The sequence below is a fragment of the Pseudophryne corroboree genome, chromosome 6 (assembly GCF_028390025.1).
Source record: "Pseudophryne corroboree isolate aPseCor3 chromosome 6, aPseCor3.hap2, whole genome shotgun sequence".
Taxonomy (NCBI): domain Eukaryota; kingdom Metazoa; phylum Chordata; class Amphibia; order Anura; family Myobatrachidae; genus Pseudophryne; species Pseudophryne corroboree.
The window spans coordinates 559,359,451-559,384,034 of record NC_086449.1 but is presented as its reverse complement, the minus strand read 5'-3'; the positions used below and the strand labels follow the sequence as shown (position 1 = coordinate 559,384,034).

Here is a 24,584-nt window from a genome sequence, read left to right as displayed (position 1 = left end):
ATTGATCTTTGTTTTTCTTTTGGCTATTTCCTCAGCCAGAAGAGTTTCAGAGCTGGCGACTTTCTTTTAAACTTCACTGATTATTTTCCATTCGCATAGGGTGGTTTTGCACACACAACCATCTTTTCATCCGATGGTAGTGCCCAAATTTCACATAAATCATGACTTTGTCCTTCCACAATTTATGCAGGCCTCGATCTCTGAAGATAGTTCACCTTAACCTAGCCCCCTTAACACTGCTTATGAAAATGTAATTCTTGATTTGCATCTCATGCTTTTGTTTTACGACTTGCAAAGACACCTGAGTGGCATTGCTCTGTAGGCACTTTAAAAGTACATTCATTTGGTATACACGGTCACTTGTAAGTTACTGAATGTATGAGGTCATAAGGCCATGTTTAACCTCCTTTACATAAAAATGTCCTCTAATATTTTACTTTCTCATGTGTCATTCAGTATTTACAAATTAGTTTTTTTCTTTCTTATCAATATTATTTAATCTTAAATGGAATTTATGGATTTTTTTTAAGTGCAGAATATCTTTATTAGATTTAAACACAGGATAAATAACAAAAAGAACAAGTAGCTCAAGAAACAAAAGCAGATGGATTATATAAGAAATTGCACGAGTGTACAAATACGAGTAATCAGTAGTTACAGAAAATATTATAAAAACAAACAATCGAATAACCAGAGTAAACCGTAGAGAACTAAACAGTAAAAATAAAGGTGGAGAAAAAGGATAGCAAAGAGAAGAGAGAAATACAATCAAATGGAGACCATGGGACTGCAGGGAAAAAGAGGAAGCAGAAAAAAAGGGAAAGTATCTGTGTGTAACTACGACAGTATTTGCATACAAAATGCTATGCTTCAGTGCTTTCCTGGAAAACACTGTAATGTGGCATTTTGGATGCAGATACAGCTTCAATTATACACAGAATATAGGCATGCTGCATATCATAACACACTAGTAGATATATCTGCAGATCAATTGATCTGCAGATATATCTATGGACGGATCGAGCAGTGTGTTCAGCATACACACTGCCCGATCCGTCGGGGACTGACGTCATGAACTGGGCAGGCGTGTACACACGCCCGCCCAGTTCAGCTGTCAATCACCGCTGGCCGCTGCAGCATGTGTACGGGCGGTCGGCCGACCACCCCGTACACACACAGCGACGCCCCAATATATCGGTAGATATATTGGCCGTCGGCTGTGCTGCGGGGACGACGAGAAACGTCTGTGAACGACGGAGTTCACAGACGTATCGGCCGTACACACTGGCCGACGGTCCCGCGATATATCGGCCGTTCAGGAGAACGGCCGATATATCAACCAGTGTGTACGGGCTTTAAGATGCATTTTTGCAGAAAAACCCTTGCAAAAAGGCGCTTGGCGCTATGTAGTCCTGCCACGTCATGACGGGACTCAAAGGGCTGTTTAGAGTTACTGCAGGATGTAAGAGGACACATCTGTACTAGCATTACCTCCATTTAAGCAAAGCAGACGAGTTATTTTAATTGTGCTTGTGTTTTAGAATATGTGGTAACATAAATAATCTTGAATTTGATTCCCCCATGAAGAAAAAATTGTTTCTTACTCTATACAAAGTATTGTTGTTATGGGTAACCTGGTTATTGTGTTTATAGTAGAGGGTTCTGCTAGTTGCCCCTTTGAGTAGAAGTGTTTACATGTGTCCTGATGCATGAATGTGCTGGGATTATGTACTGTAAAATGTTTGGTCAATTATGTACAATTTTTTTGTGTTTTTTCTTTCGGTACTAAGCATCATTTCTTTTTAAATTCAGTCTTCTGCAAACAATAGTAGCTGAATCGCCTTTGACTGCTGTAGACTTCATGCCCGATGGAGCAACCTTGGCAGCTGGCTCTTCACGCGGAAAGATTTACCTTTATGACTTAAGAATGTTAAGTTCACCTCTTAAAACAGTCGCTGCTCATAAGACTTCTGTACAGTGCGTTCAGTTTGAACACAGCAGCACCCACAAGGTGAGTTCCTGATGATTTTCATTGTGTAGTAGGTTTCTTAAACCTGAATCTGGTTTTAACTTCCACCCCACAATTGATAAGATGATTACCAAATTGTGGTCAACAAACACAAAATCTAAAGCCGCCATACTGTGAATCATATTGGAGGGTCTTGGTGTGCTTCCAGGTGATTTGGCCTTCAATTTAGAAATCCATAAATTAGCACCAATGTAGGTGCTATTATAATGTAGTGTAGAACCACCAGAGCAGAGATGCCTTGCTGGTGGCTTACCAAATGTTATTAAATGTATGTAACTAAGATCTCTACATTACTATTATCATGTAGTTTTCATTTCTCTTTTGTTGGTCCATTGAAGGTTTATTTTTCTTGTGTAATTTAAACCTTCCGTTACATACTCCTGTGATGGACCAATAAATTAATTTGAGCAACTACAATTCTGTGTAAACAATAAAGAAAAATATTATATTTCCAGTATGTTGTGTAGCTTAATCTAAATTAACCTCTTTATTCAGTATATCTACATGATTGTACATGTTCAAGGTACATGTACACTGTATTCAACATTGTAGAGGGAGTATGTACTTGCAGGAGCATAGTCACTTTGCTGCTGAGTAACATACTGTACTCTGTGATATCATCAAACTGCTGGATGTCCACCAACTTTCGGCACATTGGCTTTTATTAATCACATGGTTTTAGTTGCATGATCATTTAATTGTATCCTCTTGATGTCCAGGAGCACTTTGTAGCTGTGTGACCAGACACTTACAGATGTGTCCTCATTTACCTAGCCTCAACACGTCATGCAGCGTGAGACACCATGCTGAGTGGTGTAGCGTCTTTTTCGCTAAAATAAGCAATGGACATGGCTACTAATAACAAATGCACAGATAAAATTCTTAAAGCTATGTCTGCAAATGCTAGGAGCGTAGGAGACAAAATTCCAGAGCTAATTGCGATAATGACAAGGGATAACCTGGATTTCGTGGCAATTACAGAGTCTTGGTGCAATGAGAATCATGACTGGGACATAGCTATACAATTTATTTAGGAAGGATAGAATATGAAGAATAGGAGGAGGGGTAGCAATGTATGTGAAAAAAAGCATAAATGCTACTTTAATACAAAATATTGAAGCCAAAACTGAGGCCCTTTGAGTCACCATAGAAACTGGGAAGAAGGACATTATTTGCATTGGGGTGATCTATAGACCACCAGGCCAGGGGCAGGATTTGGACAGGAACCTATTGTTGGACAAATCTAAAATGGCTTTAAAGGGAGAAGTCATAATCATGGGAGACTTTAACTTACCTGATGTAAATTGGGAGGGGTCTTTTGCAAGTTCAGCTACAAGTGGCAAATTTCTACATTCCTTACAGGGAGCATCTCTCAAGCAATTGGTGAGGGAGCCCACTCGCAAAGACTCAATATTAGATCTAATTCTTACAAATGGTGATAGGATATCTGATATATATGTGGGTGAGCACCTGGGATCCAGTGATCATCAAGCAGTATGGTTTAGTATAAAGACAGGATCCAACTCCTGCCACACAAAAACAAAGGTGTTGGATTTTAGAAATGCTGACTTTGCAAAAATGGGGAGATGTTTAAGTGATTCATTGGCAGACTGGAGGAACTTGGAAGGAGTGCAGGAGAGGGAAAAAACTGAAAAGTGCAATACTAAGTGCAACAGACCTTTGTATCAAAATGGTTAGGAAAAGCACCAGGAAAAGGAAGCCAGTGTGGTTCACAAAAGTAGTATCAACTAGTGTGAAAGCAAATAAGATGGCTTTTAGGAAATACAAACAGACTCAAAATAATAACGACAAAGAGGTGTATCTGGACAGATGGAAGGATGCTAAGAAAGTGATCAGACGTGCAAAGTCAGAAGCTGAGGAGAAAATGGCCCAGTCAGTAGATAAAGGGGGCAAAACTTTTTTTAAGTATATAAGTGAAAGGAGAAAATCAAATGGAGGAATAATAAGACTTAAGACAGAGAGTGAGCATTTGGTGGAGGGAGACAAGGCAATAGCAGATCACCTAAATAATTATTTTTGCTCAGTATTTACTACAGAAGAAGGGATGGGGCCACAGTTAAGTTGCAAGGACATTCATAAAAATAAGGTAGATGAAAATACATTTACAGAGGAGAAGGTCCTAACATAACTTTCAAAACTAAAAGTGGATAAATCAATGGGACCAGATGGGATACACCCAAGGATACTTAAAGAGCTAAAAGATGTGCTGGTTACACCTTTAACAGAATTATTTAACCAGTCACTAAATACAGGTGCTATTCCAGAGGACTGGAAAAGAGCAAATGTAGTTCCACTGCACAAAAGTGGAAGCAAGGAAGAAGCAAGTAACTACAGACCAGTAAGCCTTACATCAGTAGTAGGGAAAGTAATGGAAAAACTATTAAAAGAAAGAGTTGTGGAATATCTTAAATCAAACCACTTACAGGATCCAAAACAGCATGGATTTACTGGTGGGAGATCATGCCAAACAAATCTTATTGACTTTTTTGACTCTGTGATGAAAATAATAGATCAAGGGGGAGCTGTAGATGTAGCATATCTAGACTTTAGTAAGGCATTTGACACTGTCCCACATCGCAGACTGCTAAATAAACTTGAAAGCCTGGGGGTGGATTATAAATCAGTTAAATGGATAAGAACCTGGTTGCAGGATAGGAAACAGACAGTCGTAGTTAATGGAGTGCAATCTATGGAGGGAAATGTTACCAGTGGAGTACCCCAGGGATCTGTACTTTGTCCAGTTCTCTTTAATATCTTTGTTGGTGACATTGCAGATGGTATTGAAGGGAAGATATGCCTTTTTGCAGATGATACACAGGGTAGACACACCATGAGGGGTAAAACAAATGATTAATGACCTAGGTAGGCTTCAGAAATGGTCAAGAACGTGGCAACTACAGTTTAATGCTAAAAAATGCAAAATCATGCACTTGGGTCTCAAAAACCCAAAGGCTAAATATAGTATCAAGGGTACTATAATGGAAATTACCGAGGAGGAAAGAGATTTAGGAGTCACTATTTCAAGTGACTTGAAGGCAGGAAAGCAATGCAACAAAGCAATGAGAAAGGCAAGTCAGATGCTTGGTTGCATAGGGAGAGGAATCAGTAGCAGGAAAAAAGAAGTGATAATGCCACTGTATAGGTCATTGGTACGGCCCCATCTGGAATACTGTGTCCAGTTCTGGAGACCCTATCTGCAGAAGGATATAAATACATTAGAGAGTGTACAAAGAAGGGCAACTAAAATGGTGCATGGCCTACATCACAAAACTTACCCGGAAAGGCTAAAAGATCTTAACATGTATAGTTTGGAGGAGAGAAGGGAAAGGGGGGACATGATAGAAACTTTCAAATATATCAAGGGTCTTAACAAAGTTCAGGAGGGAAACATTCTTCAAAGGAAAAGAAGTATTAGAACTCGAGGGCATACATTGAGACTGGAGGGGGGGAGGTTCAGGGAAAAATTACTTCACAGAAAGGGTAGTGGATAAGTGGAATAGCCTCCCATCAGAGGTGGTAGAGGCTAAGACTGTAGGGCAATTTAAACATGCTTGGGACAGGCATATGAATATCCTTACAAAGAATTAAGGTTAAAAAAGGGTTGAGATTGCCTAAAGGATAAAATAAAAAAGGGGCAGACTAGATGGGCCAAGTGGTTCTTATTTGCCGTCAAATCTGTGGTGGCCAACGCGTGGCTCTTGAGCCACATGTGGCTCTTTCTTTATTCAAATGTGGCTCCCAACACTCAAAGTTACGTGACCACAATAGATTCGTAAACTGCTGCACTCCAGCCAGACATGCAGCAGCCAGCGCCGTCTTTTCGTATGGGCTCAATGGGCTCTTGCCCAAGGGCCCCAAGAGAATAAGGGCCCTAGGCTGATAGCTGAGGGTCCCCTCTTTCCAGGGGTACCAGATTTTTGAAAATCGGCCCTGGGGAACCGGAGATATCCGACTTGAAAGCAGTGGTCCCCATCCAAGCCTGTAAATTGCTTTTCCCAGCCAGATATTTCGGGTTCTGTCTGACTTTGGGTATTTCTAAGGGTATAAGCCAAAAGCTTGGACTCTTCCCTTTTAGTGGACACTGGCAGTGTGTCTCTACTATGCCCAGAACCAGAGATATCAGTCTTCAAGCAGCTGGTCATTGCTCCAGCTCCACATGCCTAATATGCAGTTTTAGATTTTCGTTGGTGAATTGCTCTGGCTCCAGAACTCTGATCCCCAAGTCCCCAGAATCTTCTGAAAGGTGGGACTCTATAGTATTTTATCCCATTCAAAGCTAAGAAATATATTTTCAGGAACTTGAGATATCTGCAGTCAAGCAAGCTGCCCTCCCACTGTAAAATGATAAATATTAAGCCCACTCCACTAGCCACCCCTCCCCTACGTATTAAACACCCCCTACCACCCTGGGAGTCATGTACCAGGGCTTCTTCATTCAGCCCAATGACCCCTTCTACAGTTTAGCCCCATCTGTGCAGTAAAGGAGTAATTAGCAGAAATCACTGCTTCAGGTCCTACATGCTGGGCAGAAGATAGAACATCCCCTACTGCCCGCGGGATATCAAATCTGCTGCTGATAGCTCCTCCCACCGCTACCGCTGCAGCATGGGTAGGGGGCCCAGTGCATTGCTGTGCCCAGGGGCCTACACTGCTGTTAAGACGGCTCTGGCAGCAGCACTACGTAGACTGAGAACTGAGGGAGCCAAATATACATGGGGGAGCTGGCTGGAGTGACACAGGCGGGTGCTGGCTGGAGTGACACAGGCGGGTGCTGGCTGGAGTGACACATGGGGGAACTAAAGTGTATTATGTGAATCTGGCTTTTCAATATATTTTATGCGGATCTGGCCTTTTTAATTATTTGATGTAGAAGTGGCTTTTTCAAAGTATATCATGTTGGATCTGGCTTTTTCAATGTATTTTATACCAGAGGCATGGCCTAGCAGGCACAAGGTCACACCCCATTTTTGCAATCGCATCTTCGGCTTAAAGTCGGCTCTTTTATGTACCTAACAAGATATCTTGGCTCTTTGTCTCTGACTGGTTGGCCACCCCTGCGTCAAATTCTATGTTTCTATGTAACAAACCGCTTCACGAGAGTGCTTTTCTTAATTTGATATGTGATACTTGTGATTTAGTATGAAATTATATATATATATATATATATAAAGCACAACAGAACTTGGCATGAAAGAATGCCATGGCCACTGTATCCTAGCACTTCGTATACAGATTCAACCTCAGCTGCACACAGATATACAGGTATATACAGTAAAAGTGCAGTTTAGTGAAGCTGCTTTGTTGAATTGGTATCAAGACACACTTGAGCAAAAAAGACTTTCTGGACAAGCAGAGTCACACAGGACCTAGCACGCCAAGAAGGGGGATGTGTGACAGCAGCAATAGTATATGAGGACGTGTCTCTACTATTTATTAACATTTATTTATGCAGGTCTATGTACTACACAAAGTTTTACAATTGGAAACAAGGGAAAAATGATCAAGACTCAATGTTGGCTAAAAGGTTTAAGAGCAATGCTCGCCAGCTTGCAACTTAGTGTACACTTTTTAATATTTTTTTTTTGGTAGTGCATTTTAATATATGGGTGGAATTCAATTAGCCACTGTAATTTAGTGCAGGCTCATTGATCCTCTGGGGCTATTCAATTAGTCCCAGAGGCAGCCTTCTCCCAAATTCTATGTGTTAATGCCCGAAAACAGATAATTTAACAGGCGAGAAAAAGAGGCTCTAATTGGATAGCCTTAGGCGTTAGCGCTGTAAGCTACCCCCTTTTCTCTAACGTCCTAAGTGGATGCTGGGGACTCCGTCAGGACCATGGGGAATAGCGGCTCCGCAGGAGACAGGGCACAAAAATAAAGCTTTAGGATTAGGTGGTGTGTACTGGCTCCTCCCCCTATGACCCTCCTCCAAGCCTCAGTTAGGTTTTTGTGCCCGTCCGAGCAGGGTGCAATCTAGGTGGCTCTCCTAAAGAGCTGCTTAGAAAAAGTTTTTAGGTTTTTTATTTTCAGTGAGTCCTGCTGGCAACAGGCTCACTGCATCGAGGGACTTAGGGGAGAGAATTTCAACTCACCTGCGTGCAGGATGGATTGGATTCTTAGGCTACTGGACACCATTAGCTCCAGAGGGAGTCGGAACACAGGTCTCACCCTGGGGTTCGTCCCGGAGCCGCGCCGCCGACCCCCCTTACAGATGCTGAAGATTGAAGGTCCGGAAACAGGCGGCAGAAGGCTCTTCAGTCTTCATGAAGGTAGCGCACAGCACTGCAGCTGTGCGCCATTGTTGTCACACACTTCACACCAAGCGGTCACGGAGGGTGCAGGGCGCTGCTGGGGGCGCCCTGGGCAGCAATATTTAATACCTTTATGGCAAAAGAATACATCACATATAGCCATTGAGGCTATATGTATGTATTTAACCCATGCCAGTTATCTAAAACTCCGGGAGAAAAGCCCGCCGAAATAGGGGGCGGAGCTTATTCTCCTCAGCACACAGCGCCATTTTCCTGCTCAGCTCCGCTGTGAGGAAGGCTCCCAGGACTCTCCCCTGCACTGCACTACAGAAACAGGGTAAAACAGAGAGGGGGGGCATTTTTTTGGCGATATTTTGATATATTTAAGCTGCTATAAAGAACAACACTTATATAAGGTTGTTCCCATATATATTATAGCGCTTGGGTGTGTGCTGGCAAACTCTCCCTCTGTCTCCCCAAAGGGCTAGTGGGGTCCTGTCTTCGATAAGAGCATTCCCTGTGTGTCTGCTGTGTGTCGGTACGTGTGTGTCGACATGTATGAGGACGATGTTGGTGTGGAGGCAGAGCAATTGCCGATAATGGTGATGTCACCCCCCAGGGAGTCGACACCGGAATGGATGGCTTTGTTTATGGAATTACGTGATAATGTCAGCACATTACAAAAATCAGTTGACGACATGAGACGGCCGGCAAACCAGTTAGTACCTGCCCAGGCGTCTCAGACACCGTCAGGGGCTGTAAAGCGCCCTTTACCTCAGTCGGTCGACACAGACCCAGACACAGACACTGAATCTAGTGTCGACGGTGATGAAACAAACGTATTTTCAAGTAGGGCCACACGTTATATGATCACGGCAATGAAGGAGGCTTTGCATATCTCTGATACTGCAAGTACCACAAAAAGGGGTATTATGTGGGGGGTGAAAAAACTACCTGTAGTTTTTCCTGAATCAGAGGAATTAAATGATGTATGTGATGAAGCGTGGGTTAACCCAGATAGAAAAATGCTAATTTCAAAAAAGTTATTAGCATTATACCCTTTCCCGCCAGAGGTTAGGGCGCGCTGGGAAACACCCCCTAAGGTGGATAAGGCGCTCACACGCTTATCAAAACAAGTGGCGTTACCGTCTCCTGATACGGCCGCCCTCAGGGATCCAGCTGATAGGAGAATGGAAACTACCCTAAAAAGTATATACACACATACTGGTGTTATACTGCGACCAGCCATCACCTCAGCCTGGATGTGCAGTGCTGGGGTCGTCTGGTTGGATTCCCTGACTGAAAATATTGATACCCTGGATAGGGACAGTATTTTATTGACTATAGAGCAATTAAAGGATGCTTTCCTTTATATGCGAGATGCTCAGAGAGATATTTGCACTCTGGCATCGAGAGTAAATGCGATGTCCATATCTGCCAGAAGGAGTTTATGGACGCGACAGTGGTCAGGTGATGCGGATTACAAACGACATATGGAAGTATTGCCGTATAAAGGGGAGGAATTATTTGGCGTCGGTCTATCGGATCTGGTGGCCACGGCAACTGCCGGAAAATCCACCTTTTTACCTCAGACCCCCTCCCAACAGAAAAAGACACCGTCTTTTCAGCCGCAGTCCTTTCGGTCCTATAAGAACAAGCGGACAAAAGGACAGTCATATCTGCCTCGGGGCAGAGGAAGGGGTAAGAGAGGGCAGCAAGCAGCCCCTGCCCAGGAACAGAAGCCCTCCCAGGGTTCTGCAAAGCCCTCAGCATGACGCTGGGGCCTTACAAGCGGACTCAGGAGCGGTGGGGGGTCGACTCAAGAATTTCAGCGCACAGTGGGCTTGCTCACAGGTGGACCCCTGGATTCTGCAGGTAGTATCTCAGGGTTACAGGTTGGAATTCGAGAAGTCTCCCCCTCGCCGGTTCCTAAAGTCTGCTTTGCCAACGTCTCCCTCAGACAGGGCGACGGTATTGGAAGCCATTCACAAGCTGTTTTCTCAGCAGGTGATAGTCAAGGTACCCCTCCTACAACAGGGAAAGGGGTATTACTCCACGCTATTTGTGGTACCGAAGCCGGACGGCTCGGTAAGACCTATTCTAAATCTGAAATCTTTGAACCTGTACATACAAAAATTCAAGTTCAAGATGGAGTCACTCAGAGCAGTGATAGCGAATCTGGAAGAAGGGGACTTTATGGTGTCCCTGGACATAAAGGATGCTTACCTACATGTCCCAATTTGCCCTTCACATCAAGGGTACCTCAGGTTCGTGGTGCAAAACTGTCATTATCAGTTTCAGACGCTGCCGTTTGGATTGTCCACGGCACCTCGGGTCTTTACCAAGGTAATGGCCGAAATGATGATTCTTCTGCGAAGAAGAGGCGTATTAATTATCCCTTACTTGGACGATCTCCTGATAAGGGCAAGGTCCAGAGAACAGCTGGAGGACGGAGTAGCACTAACCCAACTAGTGCTGCAACAACACGGGTGGATTCTGAATTTTCCAAAATCTCAGTTGACCCCGACGACACGTCTGCTGTTCCTGGGAATGATTCTGGACACGGTTCAGAAAAAGGTGTTTCTTCCGGAGGAGAAAGCCAAGGCGTTATCCGAACTTGTCAGGAACCTCCTAAAACCAGGGAAAGTGTCTGTGCATCAATGCACAAGAGTCCTGGGAAAGATGGTGGCTTCTTACGAAGCGATTCCATTCGGCAGATTCCACGCACGAACTTTTCAGTGGGATCTGCTGGACAAATGGTCCGGATCGCATCTGCAGATGCATCAGCGGATAACCTTATCGCCACGGACAAGGGTGTCTCTTCTGTGGTGGTTGCAGAGTGCTCATCTGTTAGAGGGCCGCAGATTCGGCATACAGGACTGGGTCCTGGTGACCACGGATGCCAGTCTGAGAGGCTGGGGAGCGGTCACACAGGGAAGAAACTTCCAGGGAGTATGGTCAAGCCTGGAGATGTCTCTTCACATAAATATACTGGAGCTAAGAGCGATTTACAATGCTCTAAGTCTGGCAAAACCCCTGCTTCAGGGTCAGCCGGTGTTGATCCAGTCGGACAACATCACGGCAGTCGCCCACGTAAACAGACAGGGTGGCACAAGAAGCAGGACAGCAATGGCAGAAGCTGCAAGGATTCTTCGCTGGGCGGAAGATCATGTGATAGCACTGTCAGCAGTATTCATTCCGGGAATGGACAACTGGGAAGCAGACTTCCTCAGCAGACACGATCTACACCCGGGAGAGTGGGGACTTCATCCAGAAGTCTTCCACATGATTGTGAACCGTTGGGAAAAACCAATGGTGGATATGATGGCGTCCCGCCTCAACAAAAAACTGGACAGGTATTGCGCCAGGTCAAGAGACCCTCAGGCAATAGCTGTGGACGCTCTGGTAACACCGTGGGTGTTCCAGTCAGTGTATGTGTTCTCTCCTCTGTCTCTCATACCAAAGGTACTGAGAATTATACGGCAAAAGGGAGTAAGAACGATACTAGTGGCTCCGGATTGGCCAAGAAGAACTTGGTACCCGGAACTTCAAGAGATGCTCACGGAGGATCCGTGGCCTCTACCTCTAAGACCGGACCTGCTTCAGCAGGGACCGTGTCTATTCCAAGACTTACCGCGGCTGCGTTTGACGGCATGGCGGTTGAACGCCGAATTCTAAGGGAAAAAGGCATTCCGGAAGAGGTCATTCCTACACTGGTAAAAGCCAGGAAGGAGGTGACTGCACAACATTATCAGTGAGGCCAGGAAGGCCCCCACGGAGGAATTTCAACTGGGTCGATTCCTACATTTCCTGCAAACAGGATTGTCTATGGGCCTCAAATTGGGGTCCATTAAGGTTCAAATTTCGGCCCTGTCGATTTTCTTCCAGAAAGAATTGGCTTCAGTTCCTGAAGTCCAGACTTTTGTAAAAGGAGTACTACATATACAGCCCCCGGTTGTGCCCCCAGTGGCACCGTGGGATCTTAATGTAGTCTTGGATTTTTTCAAATCCCATTGGTTTGAGACGCTCAAATCGGTGGAGTTGAAGTATCTTACATGGAAAGTAACCATGCTACTGGCCCTGGCTTCAGCCAGGAGAGTATCAGAATTGGCGGCTTTATCATATAAGAGCCCATATCTGATTTTCCATACGGACAGGGCAGAACTGCGGACACGTCCTCATTTTCTGCCTAAGGTGGTGTCAGCGTTTCACCTGAACCAGCCTATTGTGGTGCCTGCGGCTACTAACGATTTGGAGGATTCCAAGTTGTTGGACGTGGTCCGGGCATTGAAAATATATATTTCAAGAACGGCGGGAGTCAGAAAGTCTGACTCACTGTTTATATTGTATGCACCCAACAAGATGGGTGCTCCTGCTTCTAAGCAGACGATTGCTCGTTGGATTTGTAGCACAATTCAACTTGCACATTCTGTGGCAGGCTTGCCACAACCTAAATCTGTCAAGGCCCATTCCACAAGGAAAGTGGGCTCATCCTGGGCGGCTGCCCGGGGGGTCTCGGCATTACAACTCTGCCGAGCTGCTACTTGGTCAGGGGCAAACACATTTGCAAAATTCTACAAATTTGATACCCTGGCTGAGGAGGACCTTGAGTTCTCTCATTCGGTGCTGCAGAGTCATCCGCACTCTCCCGCCCGTTTGGGAGCTTTGGTATAATCCCCATGGTCCTGACGGAATCCCCAGCATCCACTTAGGACGTTAGAGAAAATAAGAATTTACTTACCGATAATTCTATTTCTCGTAGTCCGTAGTGGATGCTGGGCGCCCATCCCAAGTGCGGATTGTCTGCAATACTTGTACATAGTTATTGTTACAAACAAATTCGGGTTGTTATTGTTGTGAGCCGTCTGTTCAGAGGCTCCTACGTTGTCATACTGTTAACTGGGTTCAGATCACAAGTTATACGGTGTGATTGGTGTGGCTGGTATGAGTCTTACCCGGGATTCAATATCCTTCCTTATTGTGTACGCTCGTCCGGGCACCGTATCCTAACTGAGGCTTGGAGGAGGGTCATAGGGGGAGGAGCCAGTACACACCACCTAATCCTAAAGCTTTATTTTTGTGCCCTGTCTCCTGCGGAGCCGCTATTCCCCATGGTCCTGACGGAGTCCCCAGCATCCACTACGGACTACGAGAAATAGAATTATCGGTAAGTAAATTCTTATTTTTTATCCCATTAAATTAACGGGTTAATTGAATTCCCCATTAGTCTCAACATAATTTATTGTTTTAAAGGCTAATATTGGCAACATTCGTAAATATACCTTTTAAAGTTTTGTACTCTAAGAACAAAAAAACAAATAAATACTCTGCACCTGATCTTAATAAGCTGGCAATCATATATCTGTACCAGACTGCTACTTCCTGGTAAAGGTTATTGCAAACACCTTTTTAAAAAACAACAAAAAACAACAACAATAATATTAAGAATAAACCGAGGTTTATCAGGAAGCGCTGTCCAGTCCAGTTAATCAATTTAGTTAATATAATCTTTATTTATACATACATAACATATTAATGGCCATAAACATATACATAAAATCAATCCAAGAACAATCCAATTAAAACATAATTAGCAACCAATAATGTACTTTTGTAAAAAAAACTCTGTCCAATATCAATAAATCAGTCAGTACTTAGAAAGTTAGTATGCATGCACTCCTCCAATGTTGATGTTAGTCATTCTCTCTGATTGATTAGTGTGATAGTCCACTAGTAATCAGGATCTGACATGCATTGAAATGAGGCAAGCCGCCTCTGAACGTGGAATGGTTCTCCTACCTCCATTTGATGGCAAAAATATGGGGGCTATACATACATCGAGTCCAATCCCCGGTTCCTAAGGTTTGATCCACATTGTACTTTGAACATAAAGAAGATGCTCCTTACTTCTCCTTCCTTGTAGCTGCCTTCAGTGTTTGCAAATATGTGCTATAGCGTGTCTTTTATGTTAAAATAGCTGTGCATGTGTGTGTGTCGGAGGGGGGGGGGGGGGCTAGGTCCCGCAGGACTTGCTCTAACCAACCATATTGTACTGCCCTCTCTTATAGCAACATGGGTTAGCCAATCAGCATTCAAAAGAAGAGAAGACTAAGGAAAGTGTGCTTTGCCTCCCTTGCTATTACCTGATTGGTTGCAAAGGGCAATACTTCTAAGTCTTGTTTTTCCAAGTTTTAGGAGAGCAAGCAAAGTCTTTCAGCTAATTAGTAAAGCCACTGTAATCTATTAACCACCTAATGTGTAGTGCAGTCCTCCTCTACCAAATTATTATTTCTCTATCGTCCTAGTGGATGCTGGGGTTCCTGAAAGGACCATGGGGAATAGCGGCTCCGCAGGAGACAGGGCACAAAAAGTAAAGCTTTAGGATCAGGTGGTGTGCACTAGCTCCTCCCCCTATGACCCTCCTCCAAGCCCCAGTTAGATTTTTGTGCCCGGCCGAGAAGGATGCAATCTAGGTGGCTCTCCTAAAGAGCTGCTTAGAAAAGTTTAGCTTAGGTTTTTTATTTTACAGTGAGTCCTGCTGGCAACAGGATCACTGCAACGAGGGACTTAGGGGAGAAGAAGTGAACTCACCTGCGTGCAGGATGGATTGGCTTCTTGGCTACTGGACATTAGCTCCAGAGGGACGATCACAGGTACAGCCTGGATGGTCACCGGAGCCTCGCCGCCGGCCCCCTTGCAGATGCTGAAACGAGAAGAGGTCCAGAATCGGCGGCAGAAGACTCCTCAGTCTTCTTAAGGTAGCGCACAGCACTGCAGCTGTGCGCCATTTTCCTCTCAGCACACTTCACACGGCAGTCACTGAGGGTGCAGGGCGCTGGGAGGGGGGCGCCCTGGGAGGCAAATGAAAACCTTTTTTGGCTAAAAATACCTCACATATAGCCTCTGGGGGCTATATGGAGATATTTAACCCCTGCCAGAATCCGTTAAGAGCGGGAGACGAGGCCGCCGAAAAAGGGGTGGGGCCTATCTCCTCAGCACACAGCGCCATTTTCCCTCACAGAAAGGCTGGAGGGAAGGCTCCCAGGCTCTCCCCTGCACTGCACTACAGAAACAGGGTTAAAACAGAGAGGGGGGGCACTAATTTGGCGTTAGAAATATATAAAAAAGATGCTATAAGGGAAAACACTTATATAAGGTTGTCCCTATATAATTATAGCGTTTTTGGTGTGTGCTGGCAAACTCTCCCTCTGTCTCTCCAAAGGGCTAGTGGGTCCTGTCCTCTATCAGAGCATTCCCTGTGTGTGTGCTGTGTGTCGGTACGTGTGTGTCGACATGTATGAGGACGATGTTGGTGAGGAGGCAGAGCAATTGCCTGTAATGGTGATGTCACTCTCTAGGGAGTCGACACCGGAATGGATGGCTTATTTAGGGAATTACGTGATAATGTCAACACGCGCCAAGGTCGGTTGACGACATGAGACGGCCGACAAACAATTAGTACCGGTCCAGACGTCTCAAAAACACCGTCAGGGGTTTTAAAACGCCCGTTTACTTTAGTCGGTCGACACAGACACAGACAGGGACACTGAATCCAGTGTCGACGGTGAATAAACAAACGTATTCCTTATTAGGGCCACACGTTAAGGGCAATGAAGGAGGTGTTACATATTTCTGATACTACAAGTACCACAAAAGAGGGTATTATGTGGGATGTGAAAAAACTACCGTAGTTTTTCCTGAATCAGATAAATTAAATGAAGTGTGTGATGATGCGTGGGTTCCCCCCGATAGAAAATATGGGCGGTATACCCTTTCCCGCCAGAAGTTAGGGCGCGTTGGGAAACACCCCTTAGGGTGGATAAGGCGCTCACACGCTTATCAGAACAAGTGGCGGTACCGTCTATAGATAGGGCCGTCCTCAAGGAGCCAGCTGACAGGAGGCTGGAAAAATATCATAAAAAGTATATACACACATACTGGTGTTATACTGCGACCAGCGATCGCCTCAGCCTGGATGTGCAGAGCTGGGGTGGCTTGGTCGGATTCCCTGACTAAAAATATTGATACCCTTGACAGGGACAGTATTTTATTGACTATAGAGCATTTAAAGGATGTATTTCTATATATGCGAGATGCACAGAGGGATATTTGCACTCTGGCATCAAGAGTAAGTGCGATGTCCATATCTGCCAGAAGATGTTTATGGACACGACAGTGGTCAGGTGATGCAGATTCCAAACGGCACAAAGGTGTATTGCCGTATAAAGGAAGAGGAGTTATTTGGGGTCGGTCCATCGGACCTGGTGGCCACGGCAACTGCTGGAAAATCCACCGTTTTTACCCTAAGTCACATCTCTGCAGAAAAAGACACCGTCTTTTCAGCTTCAGTCCTTTCGTCCCTATAAGAGTCATATCTGCCCAGGGATAGAGGAAAGGGAAGAAGACTGCAGCAGGCAGCCCATTCCCAGGAACAGAAGCGTTCCACCGCTTCTGACAAGCTCTCAGCATGACGCTGAGACCGTACAGGACCCCTGGATCCTACAAGTAGTATCCCAGGGGTACAGTTTGGAATGTCGAGACGTTTCCCCTGCGCAGGCTCCTGAAGTCTGCTTTACCAAGGTCTCCCTCCGACAAGGAGGCAGTATGGGAAAAAATTCACGAGCTGTATTCCCAGCAGGTGATAATTAAATTACCCCTCCTACAACAAGAAAAGGGGGTATTATTCCACACTATATTGTGGTACTGAAGCCAGAAGGCTAGGTGAGACCTATTCTAAATCTAAAAAAATTTGAACACTTACAAAGGTTCAAATCAAGATGGAGTCACTCAGAGCAGTGATAACGAACCGGGAAGAAGGGGACTATCTGGTGTCCCGAGACATCAGGGATGCTTACCTCCATGTCCCAAATTTGCCCTTATCACTAAGGGTACCTCAGGTTCGTGGTACAGAACTGTCACCATCAGTTTCAGACGCTGCCGTTTGGATTGTCTACGGCACCCCGGGTCTTTACCAAGGTAATGGCCGAAATGATGGTTCTTCTTCGAAGAAAAGGCGTCTTAATTATCCCTTACTTGGACGATCTCCTGATAAGGGCAAAGTCCAGGGAACAGTTGGAGGTCGGAGTAGCACTATCTCGGATACTGTTACAACAGCAGGGGTGGATTCTAAATATTCCAAAATCGCAGCTGATCCCGACAACAAGTCTCCTGTGCTTAGGGATGATTCTGGACACAGTCCAGAAAAAGGTGTTTCTCCCGGAAGAGAAAGCCAGGGAGTTATCCGAGCTAGTCAGGAACCTCCTAAAATCAGTGCATCATTGCACAAGGGCCATGGTAAAAAAATGGTGACTTCCTTCGAAGCAATTCCAGTCGGCAGATTTCATGCAAGAACTTTTCAGTGGGATCTGCTGGACAAATGGTCCGGATCGCATCTTCAGATGCATCAGCGGATAACCCTATATCCAAGGACAAGGGTGTCTCTCCTGTGGTGGTTACAGAGTGCTCATCTTCTAGAGGGCCGCAGATTCGGCATTCAGTTTTGGATGTTGGTGACCACGGAGGCCAGCCCGAGAGGCTGGGGAGCAGTCACACAAGGAAAAAATTTCCAGGGAGTGTGATCAAGTCTGGAGATTTTTCTCCACATAAATATAGCTAAGGGTAAATTTATAATGCTCTAAGCTTAGCAAGACCTCTGCTTCAAGGTCAGCCGGTATTGATCCAGTGGGATAAAACATCACGGCAGTCGCCCACGTAAATAGACAGGGCGGCACAAGAAGCAGGAGGGCAGTGGCAAAAACTGCAAGGACTTTTCGCTGGGCGGAAAATCATGTGATGGCACTGTCAGCAGTGTTTCATTCCGGGAATGGAAACTGGGAAGCAGACTTCCTCAGTAGGCACGACCTCCACCCGGCAGAGTGGGAACTTCATGGGGAAGTTTTCCACATAATTGTAAACCGTTGGGAATTACCAAAGGTGGACATGATGGCGTCCCGTCTGAACAAAAAACGGGACAGGTATTGCGCCAGGTTAAGAGACCCGCAGGCAATAGCTGTGGACGTTCTGGTAACACCGTGGGTGTACCAGTCGGTGTATGTGTTCCCTCCTCTGCTTCTCATACCTAAGGTACTGAGAATTATAAGACGTAGAGGAGTAAGAACTATACTCATGGCTCCGGATTGGCCAAGAAGGACTTGGTACCCGGAACTTCAAGAGATGCTCACAGAGGACTTATGGCCTCTGCCGCTAAGAAGGGACTTGTTTCAGCAAGTACCATGTCTGTTCCAAGACTTACCGCAGCTGCGTTTGACGGCATGGCGGTGGAACGCCGGATCCTAAGGGAAAAGGCATTCAGGAAGAGGTCATTCCTACCCTGGTCAAAGCCAGAAAGGAGGTGACCGCACAACATTATCACCACATGTGGCGAAAATATGTTGCGTGGTGTGAGGCCAGGAAGGCCCCACGAAGAAATTTCAACTCGGTCGATTCCTGCATTTCTTGCAAACAGGAGTGTCTATGGGCCTCAAATTGGGGTCCATTAAGGTTAAAATTTCGGCCCTGTCGATTTTTCTTCCAGAAAGAATTGGCTTCAGTTCCTGAAGTCCAGAAGTTTGTCAAGGGAGTATTGCATATACAACCCCCTTTTGTGCCTCCAGTGGCACTGTGGGATCTCAACGTAGTTCTGGGATTCCTCAAAACACATTGGTTTAAAACCAGTCAAATCTGTGGATTTGAAGCATCTCACATGAAAAGTGAACATGCTCTTGGACCTGGCCTGGACCAGGCGAGTATCAAATTGGTGGTTTTTTTCTCAAAAAAGCCCATATCTGTTTGTCCATTCGGACAGGGCAGAGCTGCGGACTCGTCCCCAGTTCTCTCCCTAAGGTGGTGTCAGTGTTTCACCTGAACCAGCTTATTGTGGTGTCTTGCGCCTACTAGGGACTTGGAGGACTCCAAGTTGCTAGATGTGTTCAGGGCCCTGAAAATATAGGTTCCAGGACGGCTGGAGTCAGGAAAACTGACTTGCTGTTATCCTGTATGCACCCAACAAACTGGGTGCTCTTGCTTTTAAGCAGACTTTTGCTAGTTGGATGTGTAATACAATTCAGCTTGCACATTCTGTGGCAGGCCTGCCACAGCCAAAATATGTAAATGCCCATTCCACAAGGAAGGTGGGCTCATCTTGGGCGGCTGCCCGAGGGGTCTCGGCTTTACAACTTTGCCGAGCGGCTATTTAGTCAGGGGCAAACACGTTTGTAAAATCCTACAAATTTGATACCCTGGCTAAGGAGGACCTGGAGTTCTCTCATTCGGTGCTGCAGAGTCATCCGCACTCTCCCGCCCGTTTGGGAGCTTTGGTATAATCCCCATGGTCCTTTCAGGAACCCCAGCATCCACTAGGACGATAGAGAAAATAAGAATTTACTTACCGATAATTCTATTTCTCGGAGTCCGTAGTGGATGCTGGGCGCCCATCCCAAGTGCGGATTATCTGCATTACTTGTACATAGTTACAAAAATCGGGTTATTATTGTTGTGAGCCATCTTTTCAGAGGCTCCGCTGTTATCATACTGTTAACTGGGTTCAGATCACAGGTTGTACAGTGTGATTGGTGTGGCTGGTATGAGTCTTACCCGGGATTCATAAATCCTTCCTTATTGTGTACGCTCGTCCGGGCACAGTACCTAACTGAGGCTTGGAGGAGGGTCATAGGGGGAGGAGCCAGTGCACACCACCTGATCCTAAAGCTTTACTTTTTGTGCCCTGTCTCCTGCGGAGCCGCTATTCCCCATGGTCCTTTCAGGAACCCCAGCATCCACTACGGACTCCGAGAAATAGAATTATCGGTAAGTAAATTCTTATTTTTCTCTTATGTCCTAGAGGATGCTTGGGTCCACATTAGTACCATGGGGTATAGATGGGTCCACTAGGAGCCACTGGCACGTATAAGAGTTTGAGAGTGTGGGCTGGCTCCTCCCTCTATGCACCTCCTACCAGACTCAGTTTAGAAAATGTGTGCGGTGGAGCCGGTCACCGCTAGTGGAGCTCCATAGGAGTTCTTTTAGTTTTATTATTTGTAATAGAGTTTAGGCACAGGGAGGCTGCTGGCAACAGCCTCCCTGCATCGTGGGACTAAGGGGGGGGGGAGTAGTGTCCGCCCTGCGGGGTCTGAGCCACTATCTCCGCTGACAGGACACGGAGTTCCTGAGGGGATCGAACATTCCCCGCCATAGGGTGTCGCTCAACCCGGCAGCATGCCGCCACCCACTTACAGAGCCAGATCATCTGTGGCGAGCTAGTCACCACCCCCCCTGGCAAGTGGGGAGCCGGCGTGAAGATGGCGGCAACAGGGTATGGGGCGCAGTACTGACTGCGCTCCGGGGCTCAGTGTTACATGGTGCGTTGCTGTGAGTGGCGCCCTGAGCCAGCTCCTACACCCTACACTGACCGCCAAGCCTGTCAGGGTCCCAGGATCGCTGCCAGCACAATACCTCAGGCCAGTATAATCTTCAGAAGAGCGGGAAGACAGCGCCATGAAAGGGGGCGGAGCTTCTCACAGCGTACCCCGAAGCCATTTTCCTGCCTGCAGAAGCGCTGTCAGCGAGAACTGTCCCTCCAAATCAACTCCAGCTATCTTATACGGTACCAGGGGGTTATAGAAGGGGGAGAGGCTGTATATCTGTACTGTGTAACCTATTAAGGTGCACAGTAAGTGCTGGATAAGGGTTTCCCTATATCCTGAAACGCTGTGTGTGGGTTGGCTCCAATCTCTGTGTCTCTCTTGCCATTCTTAGGGGGGAAACTTTGTCTGCCCCTTCCCTGTGTGTGTGTGTGGTCTCCATTAAAGCTATGTCCAGGGACTCTGTGTCATATGCTGCAGAGGATATGTCCTCTCAGGATGATCCCTCCCATTCCATGTAATCAGGATTGCACTATTAACGCAGGTCCCAGCAAGGGGAGCCTGAGTGGTTAGCCTCTATTAAAAGTATGATTTCTCAGATTTTTTACTAGAGTTGCACAAAATGAGTTTGCAACTCAGGTTTTACAGATCTCTATGGCAGTTTGGTCCGGTTCTGTTACCTCAGGGCCCCCTACGGTATGCTCCCAAAACCGTGCTCTTGCCCAGATTATGCAAGATGACACAGATACCGATTCTGATACGGCAGACAGTGATGGGGATGTGCTGCGGGGGGCAGTGTCTGTTGCAAAAGGGGTGCAGTTGATGATAGAGGCCATTAGAGATGTGTTGAATATTGCTGATACAACACCTGAGCAGGTTGAGGAGGCTTACTTCACTGATCATAAGAAAGCCTCGCTAACCTTCCCTGCGTCTAAAGAATTAAATGCTATATTTGAGAAACCCTGGGAAAACCCAGAGAAAAAATTTCAGATCCCTAGAAAGGTTTTCGTTGCTTTTCCTTTCCCTGAGGAGGATAGGAAAAAATGGGAAAACCTACCTATAGTTGACGCGTCTGTATCCAGACTCTCAAAAAAGGTGGTTTTACCTGTCCCAGGATCTACCGCCTTAAAAGAACCGGCTGATCGCAAAATTGACACTACGCTCAAATCCATATACACGGCTTCGGGGGCGATACTAAGTCCTACTATTGCCTGTGCATGGATTTCCAAAGCTATAGTAAAGTGGTCAAGCACATTACTTGAGGATTTGGATACAATGGATAAAAGTGACGTTGAATTGTTTTCACGTAACATTCAGGATTCTGCAGGATTTATGGTGGAATCCATGAAAGACCTGGGTCAATGGCTGCAGGAATTTCTTCCATGTCTGTCTCAGCTCGTCGAGGACTTTGGCTTCTCCAGTGGTCTGCTGACGCGGAATCCAGGAGAGGTGTGAAGAGCCTACCCTACACAGGTCAGACTCTCTTTGGGGAAGCGTTGGATGCGTGGATTTCCACGGGTACGGCGGGTAAGTTACCTTTTCTTCCCTCAGCTGCACCTGCTATGAAGAAACCTTTTTCTTCAGCTGCCTCACAGTCCTTTCGGGTTTCTAAAACAAGAAAGGCCAAGCCGTCCAACACCTTCTTTAGAGGAGGTCGACCAAAATCCAAGAAACCTGCTGCGGCAGGTTCCCAGGAACAGAAGCCTGCTTCAGGTGCGCCAAAGTCCTCCCCATGACTGTGGACAGCGCGGCCTGAAGGTGGTGCCGGCGGGGGCGAGACTCAGGCATTTCAGTCACATCTGGGTGTCGTCCGGCCTGGATCCCTGGGTGCAAGATATTGTGTACCAAAGATTCCCTCCTCACCGATTCTTCAAATCAGGCTTGCCAGCTTTGCTGGCGGACAGGGCTATCCTACAGGAAGCCATCCAGAAGCTGGTGGAGTCACAGGTCATTGTACCAGTTCCACCCCATTTGCAAAACAAAGGTAACTTTTCAAACCTTTTCATGGTACTGAAATCGGATGTTTCGGTCAGGCCCATTTTGAACTTAAAATCGCTAAACCCCTTTCTGAGGGAGTTCAAATTCAAAATGGAGTCTCTGAGGGCGGTGATATCAGGTCTGGATGAGGGGGAATTTCTGGTATCCCTTGATATCAAGGATGCGTACCTCCACATTCCGATTTGGCCGCCGCATCACGTTTTTTTCACGATTCACACTGTTAGACAGTCATTTTCAGTTCCAGGCCCTGCCATTCGGTCTGTCCACAGCACCGAGGGTATTCACCAAGGTGATGGCGGAGATGATGGTTCGCCGCCGCAGACAGGGGATGAACATAATTCCGTATCTGGACGATCTGCTGATAAAGACATCATCCAAGGAGAAGCTGTTACAGTCCATTGTTCTCACGACCCAACTACTTAGGGAACATGGTTGAATCCTGAATCTTCCAAAATTACATTTGGAGCTGACCAGGAGGTTGTCCTTTCTGGAAATGATCCTCGACACGGAAGTGCAGAGGGTGTTTCTCCCGGAGGAAAAAGCGTTGGTGTGGGATGTCCTGAAGCCAGCCCTGGTGTTGGTTCATCAGTGCATTCGACTTCTGGGGAAGATGGTGGCCTCTTATGAGGCTCTGCAGTACAGGAGGTTTCAAGCTCGACCCTTCCAACTGGTTCTCCTGGACAAGTGGTCGGGATCTCATCTGCACATGCATCAGAGAATACGTCCATCGCCAAAGGCCATGATTTCACTCCTCTGGTGGCTACAATTATCTCACCTTCTTACATAAATCGACAGGGTGGAACGAAGAGCAGAGCTGCAATGTCAGAGATAACAGGAATCATCCTCTGGGCAGAAAAACACGCGTTGGCGATGTCAGCAATCTTCATTCCGGGAGTAGACAACTGGGAACAGACTCAGCAGACACGATCTCCATCCAGGAGAATGGGGACTCCATCCGGAGGTGTTCACGAAGTGTAACAGATCTTTGGGATGTACCTCAAATAGGCATGATGGCCTCTCGTTTCAACAAGAAGGTTCGGCGGTATTGTTCCAGGTCGAGGGACCCGCAAGCAGTGGCGGTGGACGCCCTAGTGACTCCGTGGGTGTTCCAGTCGGTAAATGTGTTTCCTCCACTTCCACTCATTCCAAGAGTTCTAAAACTCATAAGGGGAACAAGAGTTAATGCGATCCTCTTTGCTCCGGACTGGCCAAGAAGGGCTTGGTATGCAGATCTTCTGGATCTACTGCTAGAAGAGCCGAGGCCGCTTCCTCTTTGGGAGGACCTGCTGCAGCAGGGGCCGTTCGCTTATCAAGACTTACAGCGGCTACGTTTGACGGCATGGAGGTTGAACGCCAGATATTAGCTCGGAAGGGCATTCCGAACATGGTTATTCCTACCCTGATACAGGCTAGGAAAGGAGTAACGTCTAAACATTACCATCACATTTAGAAGTAGTATGTATCTTGGTGTGAGTCCAAGAAGTTTCCTACGGTGGAGTTTCAACTTGGACGGTTTCTCCTCTTCCTGCAAGCAGGTGTGGATATGGGCCTGAGGTTAGGATCCGTAAAGGTCCAGATTTCGGCACTATCTATTTTCTTCCAGAAACAGTTGGCTTCCATCCCGGAGGTTCAGACCTTTTTGAAAGGGGTTTTGCACATCCAGCCTCCCTTTGTGCAACCTACTTCACCATGGGATCTTAACGTGGTGCTGCAGTTTCTCCAATCGGATTGGTTTGAGCCTCTACAGGAGGTTGAGGTCAAGTTTCTCACATGGAAGGCTGTCACTTTGTTGGCCTTAGCTTCTGCTAGACGAGTGTCGGAGCTGGGGGCTTTGTCTTGTAAGAGCCCCTACTTGATCTTGCATGAAGATAGAGCTGAGCTCCGGACACGTCAACAGTTCCTTCCAAAGGTTGTGTCGGCATTTGA

The 24,584-nt window shown here is 46.3% G+C and overlaps 1 protein-coding gene across 3 annotated transcripts in view; it reads left to right on the top strand.

The window, feature by feature from the left end:
- The window catches only part of NEDD1 (NEDD1 gamma-tubulin ring complex targeting factor), a 353,825-nt gene that overhangs the window by 214,639 nt on the left and 114,602 nt on the right, over nucleotides 1-24,584 (top strand). For all 3 annotated transcript variants that reach the window (XM_063927743.1, XM_063927744.1, XM_063927745.1), the window contains exon 7: nucleotides 1,813-2,011. In XM_063927743.1, coding sequence (XP_063783813.1) covers nucleotides 1,813-2,011 — 199 coding nt within the window. The remainder of the gene's footprint in view (nucleotides 1-1,812; nucleotides 2,012-24,584) is intronic.